This window comes from Callospermophilus lateralis, chromosome 7 (assembly GCF_048772815.1).
Source record: "Callospermophilus lateralis isolate mCalLat2 chromosome 7, mCalLat2.hap1, whole genome shotgun sequence".
In the NCBI taxonomy this organism is placed as follows: Eukaryota; Metazoa; Chordata; class Mammalia; order Rodentia; family Sciuridae; genus Callospermophilus; species Callospermophilus lateralis.
The window spans coordinates 108,267,422-108,277,239 of record NC_135311.1 but is presented as its reverse complement, the minus strand read 5'-3'; the positions used below and the strand labels follow the sequence as shown (position 1 = coordinate 108,277,239).

The 9,818-nt window shown below is 52.5% G+C and overlaps 1 protein-coding gene across 1 annotated transcript; it reads left to right on the top strand.

Annotated features, from left to right (window-relative positions):
• Positions 1 to 7,495: 7,495 nt before the first annotated feature.
• Foxe3 (forkhead box E3) lies at positions 7,496 to 8,446 on the top strand. Its single transcript, XM_076860296.2, has one exon. The coding sequence runs from the start codon at positions 7,496 to 7,498 to the stop codon at positions 8,444 to 8,446; it is 951 nt and encodes a 316-aa protein (XP_076716411.2).
• Positions 8,447 to 9,818: the final 1,372 nt, after the last annotated feature.

Here is a 9,818-nt window from a genome sequence, read left to right as displayed (position 1 = left end):
AAATCATGACGAAAATAAAAACAACTGCAAAGCTTTTAAATGTGGTTGTATTTATCCATCACAACAGCATCTATATCCATTTGAGGAGCATTTGTGCTTGTGTGTGTGAGACACACTATGCATTCAGTTTGCAGACAGCACTGGGTGCCACGTGGCTTCCAGATGCCTTTAGTGAGGGGCCCAGTGGTTGGGAATCACTGGTCTAGATCATTGCGGAGTCCTCAGGCTCTAGGAGCTTTTGTGTCTAACGTGGGACGTGGGGGTGTGCAACTTACACAGGGCCGACAGCAAAGAAGTGGGGGAGGCGGTTAAAGTCATTCCTGCAGCTGGGGCTCCTGGGGCTCAACCAGGAAGCACCACTCCCCTTCAGCTTCCCCAGAAAGGAGAACCAGGGAGGCCTGAGACCCAGAGCCATCCCAGAGTACCCAGTCAAGGCAGATGTCAGAACGCTGAAGACCCCAAACCCAAAATGTTATGGAGCATACATACTTCAGATGCCTCGTGTGTGGTTTAGGAGTGGCTGGTATTACACCCCTGGGGCTGAGCCAACATTGTCTGAGCCTGAGCTGAGCCTGAACCCTGCTAAAGTAAAGACCACATGGGGGGTCTCAGCCCTGGGCCATGGTGCAGAGAGGTGGTGAGGGCAGGAGGCTGATTCCTAACTGGAAGTCAGGCTCAGGAACTTTTTGCTCTTTTGGAGATGTGTGTTCACTTGTTCATTCATTCATTCAGTGAGGTGGTCATTCAGTGAGGTGGTCAGTTGGGCACACACACACAATGCTCACAGCCTGTCACAGGGTTCCAGGATGACTAGGCTCAACCTGACCCCATAGCTGCCCCCCTTCTTCTTGGGAAAGGCAGGCATGAGTGTGTGCTGAAGTCCCTCTGGGTACAGTCAGGAGAGAGGTTTACAGGCCTTTTGACTGAGGAAGGAGAAAGAGAGGAGAAATTGGGAAATGTTGCCTAGGAGAAAAAATGGTTATCTTCTGAGAGCAGCTTGCAGGGGACAAGTTAGAATGTACCAAGCAGGTCAGGGAGGAAAGGCCTCCAGTCAGGGGAGCAGTGGAAGAGACAATTTGTTCCTCTCTGCCTCTGGATGGGAAAGCCCTCAGGGTTTTGTGTGCTTATTTGTCTGTTTTTTGTTTGACAACTTGGAGGTGGAGCTTTTCAGAGGGAAACATGAAACCTGTTGCAATAAAGGTCTTAGGAGATGAGGTGATGCTTTGGGGGGAAATAGATGAGTGAATTTGTATCTAAGCTGGCAAATTGCATTGTCCTGATTTTGATTAGCAAAGGCTCAGAGTGGGAGGAATCTGGCACTTGGGCTGAAAATAAGTCTTTTAGCTCTGTGTAGAATGTGTGTCACAGAAATGGGGGTGGGAGGGAATGTGGCAGGCAGCTGGGGAGCACAGGGAAGTCCTGCAGCATCAATCATCCAGCTATGGAGTTGGTATGATTCCTGAGAGAGGTGAGGAGCCCCTGCAGGTGTTTAAGCAACAGTCATAGATGAGATCTGGCTCTAGAAAGAAAAGGAATTTGATGAGGAGGCAGGAAGAGCAGCCAGAAGTCACTGTCACCAGCAGGGGAAGAACAGGTACTGGGCTGAACAAGGACTGAGAGCAAAGGACAGAGAATGGATTTAAGAGAAATTCCTGAGAAGTGACAGGTCTCAGTGACTAGAGGTGAATGGACAGGGAGAGAAAGGGGAGAGGATGATGACTGGTTTCTGGACTACGTGACCACATTTAAGCCACCATGAGAGATGGACACCTGTAGGTTCTCTATTCTGTCTGAAGTGACTGGGATGGTGTGTCTACTGCTTCCTGAGAGCCATAGCTTTAGTGGGTACCTACTATCTGGCCTCTTAGCCCCTTGCCTCTTCCCTCTCTACGCCATCCTCTGGGGGACTGGGGAATCTGAATGGATGATCTACTTGGGTTTCTCCCCAGCAGGAAACTTTTGAAGGTCCCTGTTGCCAGTCCCTTACCTGGCAAATTAAGTCAGCTAGAGTCTAACACCATTTGCCTCCCTTCTCAGTCCTGTAACCCTCTACAGGACTGAGAACATGGAAGAGGGACCTCACCAGCCTGGCAAAATAACAGGAACAATGGCAACCAGTGGTTACCCAGCACCAGAATGTGCATGCAGTACTCTAAGCACTTTATACATATTAGTTCAGGTAACTCACACTGAGGTCTTGCATTTCCCACATGTTCTTGCTTTCAGAACTTTGCACCAGTTTTCTCAAGCTGGTATCCAGCCATCCTTCCAACTATTCAATACGTCTACTGTCATCAACTTTATTTTGGTACTGGGTATTGAATCCAGGGGCACTTAACCACTGAGCCACATCCCCAGCTCTTTTTCATATTTTATTTGGAGACAGGGTCTCACTGAGTTACTTAGGGCCTTGCCAAGTTGCTGAGGCTGGTTTTGAACTCACCATTCTCCTGCCTCAGCCCCCAGAGCTGCTGGGATTACAGGTGTGTGTCACTGCGCCCAGCTATTCTCATCAACTTTTGCCAGAAATTTCACTAAGTGCCAGGGATCCAAAGATGTATGAGATGTGTGCCCTCAATGCATGCAGTGTCTAGTTAGGGAGACAAACACATGAAAGAATGATGATGATACAAGATAAGTAAGTGCAGTGATAGAGAATGAGACCCAAATCTAGCCTGGGCCCTTCCCCTCCTGGTCCTCTGGAGCTTTACACCTTCCTCCTGATTTGGCCAGGCTCTTTCATGTCCCTACATCCTGCACTGACCACTGGAGGGGGAGAGTCTGCTTGTCTGCCTTCTCTTGAGCACATAAAGGCAGAGAACAGTTTGACTCTTGCCTAGGATCCAGGGCTCAGACGACCACCCCCCAACCTGCCCCACACCCTCAGGACTGGGGGAATGAAAGAGCTTGAGGAGTGAAGAAGTCAAAGTGCCCTCTTCTTGGATTACTTCCTGATGCTCCCCCAGACTCTGGCCTGCACATGCTTTCTTTCTGAGATTGGCTCAGGCCCCTTTGGAGCCAGGCCCTGTGGGCAAGGCTGGGCTGCTCCTTTCATCCTTATTTCAGGAGCAGAAGGGGCCTTGCCACAGTGGGTTCCCAGATGCTCCAGTCAGCTTAGAACTGCCTGTCTCGGGATCCTGAGGAATGAGCAGTAACCTGGGCAGCTCTAGTTCAGGGAGGCAGAGGGAGGAAGCCCTGCAGGAGCCCTCAGGGCTCTTGTGTGGCTAAAGGCCGTATTGGGGGTGGTCTAGGAATTCCTGCAGTTCCAAGCCCCTTTTCTCACCTCTGGACTTCTGGATCCCTAGACACCGTGATGGGGGGTTTTAGAAATAAGTAACTCTGGGATGGTCTCAAACTAGTAACTGTGGGATGGGAATATTCCAGAAAGCCTTAAAGGTTCTGGTAACAGCTCAGGCCAGCCCCTTGGACTCTCACTGGGTTAACACATTCCTTCTCTCCATAGGCAGAGCACCTTTCTCCTAGGCAGACTACTTGGAAGCTCTGGCCCCACCCTCTGCTCCTTGCCTCAAAGTCTGGGCTAGTGGTGACTCTGCAGAGCTGGGGCTGGGGCTGGAGGATCTTGGGGGATAGTGCAAACAGCTTTGGACAAGGGTGGGAATTTCCACTCCTATCTAGAGAGCCATCAACACTATGTGCCCTGACCTGGGCCTTTGGCCTCCAAAGGGCAGTGGGAAGGCCGGCCCCAGGGCCAATCCCTGGCCATTAATCCCTCCTGCCAGCCCGAATATCCACCCAGTGTGGTCAGACAAAGGACGGCCCAGCCCAGCCACTGTGTTCCTCCCGCCCCAGGGGCTCCACTCAGACGTTGGGCCGCCTGGAATCCAGGCCCATGAGAAAGGGGCCGCCTTCACTGGCCATCTTATGCCCGGATGCTCAGCCGCATCACGTCCGGCCCAGGGCCTGTGAAAAGAGGGCCCAGCCACGCTGAAAACGCGGATTAGCCCTTGGGCCGCCCCCTGACACTGGACTGCTTGGCTCTGGGAAGCAGGCCCAATGGAGGGGGCCAGACAGTCACAAAGAACTGGAAGAGTCTGGGTTCTCATCCCTTTGGCCCTGCTCCCTGCCCCCACCCTCCTCAGGATTAGTTTAGTCAACGGCACATTCAATATCATTTATTGAACATATACTATGTCTCAGGCTGTCATGGATGGAAAATTGAAAGTATAAGAAAATTACAGTTGGCTATGGGAGGTAATAAAATTCACTTCACTTTCTGAAGGTATGAGATAGGGGCTTCATCCTTAGGGAGGGTAGGAAAGGAAGAATCGGCCCTGGCTCTCTTCACCGAGTCTAGCTGCAGGGATATGCTGCACCTGACTGAAAAGATGCCCTGCTTTTCTTCCTGTGCTCCTGCTTACTGGAAATGCCAGTTATGTAGTAGAATAAGAACTTCTTTCCATATGGGCCAGGCATTTTTTTTAAACACAGTCTCATAACAACACTGAGAAGAGACATTATCACTTTTATTTGGCAAGTAAGGAAACTGAGGCTGAAATGAAAACTGGCTCTAGGTCACTCTGCCCTTGGAGCTAGACTCCCTGCTGCTGCAGTTGCTTGTTTTGCCTCTTCTCTGGGGATCTGTTTGGTATGACAGCATTTCCCTGAGTTTGATAAGGCCTGTGCTCAGGCAGCAGAATGCAGTGTGGGGAGGGTACTGGAGAAGGACCTGTTGGAGCACCATTGTGGTGAGTGGAGCAAATGTCATCTCCTTCCTCTCTGCTTCTCCAGTTCCCAGCCCACTCCTCTCCCAGCTGGTAATTGTCCATGTCTCCACCAGGTTATAAGTCACATCATCTCTGTCTTGCCCTGAGCATTCCCAAACAGCCTGGCCCAGGATGTAAAGGTGATTTATCTGTGACCTCTAGCACCCCAGTTGATCACTAGGGTTGATTCGGTTGATCTGGCTGGCTAGGTGGGTGTCTCCTTCCTCCCTCATCACTCCACATGCATCCCTCCCAAAGCTGCATGATTGGTCAAAGAGGATGACCTTCTGATAAGGGAAGACCACTGATAGAGGAAGGGTATTCCATCAAGGGTGTAGGAATAACTGTGTTTCCCTGCTAGAACCTCCAAACAAGCTCTCAAGGTCTAAAGGACCTGGCTCAGAAGTACTCAATGAATGATGCAGGCTGGCCTGAGCCTATGAGAACTGAAGGAGGGATGGATTTGGGATCCATGTGGCACAGATAGGACTTGTCAGTGGCCTGGATATAGAGACTGAGGCAGGAGGAAAAGGAGGTGTCCATGTGCTGAGATCTGGAATGATGCTGGCAGAAGAATGGGCTGGGATTGGAGGGTGTACTAATTTACTGAGAGAAGCATTTCATTTAGGAAACCGGGTTTCAAATGCCTTGAGACATCCATGTAGTGATGTCTAATGGGCACCTAGATATGCTGACCAGGTCAGTGAACCAACTTGCAGCTGCAGTGGGGGTGGGGAGCTGGAGGAATTACTAAATAAATTACTAAATTTATTTCTAAATTTTCTGCTTTAAAAGACGGTGCTAGGAGAGTGGTGGCACCAGTGCTCTGACTTCTGCCATTACTGGTTATTATGTGAGGTTAACCTCTCAGTTTTCTCATTCACATAATAACAAAATAATAACACCTCACAGGTATGCTCAAATGTAAATGAAATAATAATGTATTTAAAGTGTTTACTAAATACAAAATGCTCAGTAATAGTATCTGGGTTTTTACTGCTACTGGAAATAAGAGAGAGGCCCTTTGAGCTCCAGGCTTGTTTGGATTCTGACACTTTGAGCCACAGGCAACCTGAAGCTAGCTATGGTCATCTGTAGAAAGGTAAGGCACACTACATGGGAACTGGATTAGGGTGGGGTAAATGAGTCCCCAGATGGCAGTAAGCCCTGGCTTTCAAGGGCTGATCCTGCATTTGCAAGATCTTGAGAGTGCCCCTTAAACTTAGCACCAAAGGTGCCTCATTGTACACCCAGCCCTCCAAGTTCCTTGATCTTGTCTGTCCACAAAGTGATTTAGGACAGGGCTCCTTCACTCTTTGGTTCCCTCTAAATGATAGTGGTGGGTGGTATTACCCAGACTGACTTTTCAACAAAACTGCCTAAACTCCCTATCCCCCAATGGACAAGAGTGTGATGTCTCAGGATCAGAAAGCCCCTCAGATCTTCAGTCTAATAGAAGCTCCTTTTGTGAGGGGAATGGGAAAAAAATAAGAAGAGAAATGAATTACAGTAGATGGGGTAGAGAGAGAAGATGGGAGGGGAGGGGAGGGGGGATAGTAGAGGATAGGAAAGGTAGCAGAATACAACAGTTACTATTATGGTATTATGTAAAAATGTGGATGTGTAACCGTTGTGATTCTGAAATCTTTGTAATGTTTTGAATAAAAAATAAATAAATAATAGAAGCTCTTGGTGGGGGTCTGTCTCCCAACTGGTAACTGTTTCTTGGAGCTCTGGAAGCTGTGCAGAGCTGTTTGTGGCTTTCTGTGTAGGTGCTGGGGGTTGGGTGGGGTGGGGAAGAGAAGGGGAACAGTTTCCTTGAACAGGAGAGGTGTGGAGATCTGTAGTCCAAAGGGCATCTCCAACTGTGTGGTTTTTAAAATTTTTTTTTTAATTTTTTAGTTATAGGTGGACACAATGTCTTTATTTTACTTTATGTGGTGCTGAGGATTGAACCCAGTGCCTCATGCATGCTAGGCATGCTAGTTCTACCTCTGAGCCACAACCCTAGCCCCCCCACCAACTGTGGGGTTTGAGGAGCTCTTGATTTAAAACAGTTGGATCATTTTTTACTATTTTTTCAAAGAAGCTCCCAAGGCCTGCAGCAAGGACAGAATAGGGAGTATGTGGGGGAGGGAGCAGAGAGAAGAGATGGTGACCCTGATCTGGGGTCTTCAGATATTCTTCCCAGAGCCTGTCTCTGCCCCTGCCCTTCTCTGTGACCTCTGCCCTGGTTCCCTACTGTCCAACCATGGCCTGAGGCCTCCCTGAGCAGCCACACAGGGCACTGTGGGCTGGCAAGACTTCTTTTATCCCAGATTCAGCTGGGGATGGAAGGACCTGAGCATGGAGGGGATCTGACTGTGGGGAGGGAGGAGCAAAATGGGGAGAGGGCCAGGAGAGTGCGCTGAATGGGTGGATTTGTGATTGGGATTGACCCAAAGGGGAGGGGGTAGAGGGAGGGGTGGAAAGGGAAGGGGCTGATCAAATACCTTGGGTTGGGGCTAGGGCCTCGAGGCTGACCCAATGGAGACAGGGAAGGGGTGAGGCAGGGTCTGGGAAAACTGACCCCAAGGGATGAGACTGAAGGAGGGGCGAAATTGAGGGGGCTGTGAGCACAGTAAGGGGGCTGGGAAAGCAAATTAGAGGGGAGGCTCAGGCCAACAGGGAAGGTCCGAGCCCTCTCCCCTGGTGGGGAGGGGGCTCTGTCCATATAAGGCAGTTCTGCGGCCCCTGCTCTCCCCAACGCGGGCAGGGTCTGCCACATCCTGATGACCGGGCGCAGCGACATGGATTCGCCCGCCGCTTTTTCGGGCTTCCCGGCCCTACCCTCCGTCGCGCCGTCGGGGCCGCCGCCGTCGCCGATGGCCGGAGCCGAGCCCGGGCCGGAGCCCGAGGAGGCGGCGGCGGGCGGCGGGGAGGCGGATCCCACGCCCGCGCCGGGCTCGGGGCGGCGGCGGCGGCGGCCCCTGCAGCGCGGGAAGCCGCCCTACTCGTACATCGCGCTCATCGCCATGGCGCTGGCGCACGCCCCGGGCCGCCGCCTCACGCTGGCCGCCATCTACCGCTTCATCACGGAGCGCTTCGCCTTCTACCGCGACAGTCCGCGCAAGTGGCAGAACAGCATCCGCCACAACCTCACGCTCAACGACTGCTTCGTCAAGGTGCCCCGCGAGCCGGGCAACCCGGGCAAAGGCAACTACTGGACGCTCGACCCCGCGGCCGCCGACATGTTCGACAACGGCAGCTTCCTGAGGCGCCGCAAGCGCTTCAAGCGCGCCGAGCTGCCTGCGCATGCGGCCGCGCCGCCGGGGCCCCCGCTGCCCTTCCCCTACTCGCCCTACGCGCCCACGGGCCCCGGGCTGCTCGCCCCGCCACCCGCCGCGCCCGGGCCCGCACCGCCCGCGCGCCTCTTCAGCGTCGACAGCCTGGTGAGCCTGCAGCCGGAGCTGGCGGGGCTGGGCGCCCCCGAGCCGCCCTGCTGCGCCGCGCCCGACGCCGCCGCCTTCGCGCCCTGCGCGGCCGCCGCCTCGCCGCCGCTCTACTCGCAAGCTCCCGACCGCCTGGGGCTGCCCGCGACGCGCCCCGGTCCTGGCCCGCTGCCCGCCGAGCCCCTTCTGGCCTTGGCCGGACCGGCCGGTGCCCTCGGCCCGCTGAGCCCCGGGGAGGCCTACCTGAGGCAGCCAGGCTTCGCGCCGCCGGGGCTGGAGCGCTACCTGTGAGCCTCTCCCAGAGCAAGAGCTCCTGTAGTCACTCTCCCTCAGGACCAGAGCGTGCCTTGTGGGCGGCCGCGTCGCGGTCCCCACCACCCTCCCGCTTGGGGCGCACCTCTGAGGCCCCATCTTTGCCTTCTGAATTGAACACATCTGCAGAATCCTTCGCTGTCCTCCACCCCTGGGGAGACTCCCTCCATCTCGACACTGGACTGTGTGTCCCCTCCAATTTGTGAGCTCTTCTCTTTTCCCTCCACTTATGAACTCCCATCTTTGCAAGCCCACAGCGCTGTGGGTCCCAGGGAGCTGGACTCCCACCAGCGAGGTGCCCCAGGTGTCTTGGTGAGTTCCAAGCCACAGGAACCTTTGGTCTCAAGCTGCCTCCTCAACTGACTCTACCTGGCCATCCTCCTCTCATGTTTTGTCAGTACATTAGAGGTCAGACTGCTGGGTTCGTTACTTGTCCCTTACTCACCACCAATTATCTATTTGTCCTCTGTTTCTCAACTCCCCTTTCCAGACAGACATACCTGATGGCCTATTCCAAGCCCTGAGGACAGTTCTTGGAAATTTCTGAGACAAGCAGCACCAGGGGCTCCTGACTGAAAGGGGAATTAGTGGGCCTTTATGTCTGCCCTACCCACTGGAAAGCATAGGATTTATCAGGTTATTATTTTTTAATTAAAGCTGGTTTAATTAAAAAATAAGAAGAACCCTTTCACTGGGCTTGGTGTGTTGGTGGTGACTTGGTGTGCTGGCTGGAATGTTTGGGGAGGACAGTGGGTGAGTTTCACATCTTGGGATGCCACAGGGGGTGAACCCTCTTGCGAATCATCAGAGGTTCATGAAGTGCAGTAAGGAGGTGATTCAGCCATAGCTGTGCACATCTGCCTAGTCTTCATCATCTACATCTCAGCCTAGTAGAGGTGAGATGGGGTTGCATGGGTGTTTGCGTGTTTATATGAGTGCATTTGGGCAACAGGGTGACCTGCTATTTGGCATCCGCTCATAGATAAGGGAGCATTGACCTTCATTCACTCCTCCAAGTGAATCTTTAATAATGTGTTAAGCACTGTGCTAGGCACTGTGGATACATCACTGAATGAATGGGCAAAAAATGCTTCAAAAACTGTGTAGATTAATGGGGGAAAAGACATTAATTATCACTGCTCTGAGAAATGAGATAAGTGCTCTAGAGCCTTGTGTTTAAAGTGTGTCTATGGACCAACAACATTACCTGCAAGCTTCTTAGAAAATCAGGATTTCAGGCACCACCTCAGACCAACCCATGGAATCATCAGATGTTGCATTTTAACAAAATTCCTAGATGATTAGTATGTGCACTAAGCTAGAGGAAAGGCACCAGTCTCAGGCTGAATGC

Bases quoted from the DNA above. Each gene is read 5' to 3' on its own strand.
- Foxe3 (XM_076860296.2), top strand. From the start codon at position 7,496: ATGACCGGGCGCAGCGACATGGATTCGCCCGCCGCTTTTTCGGGCTTC.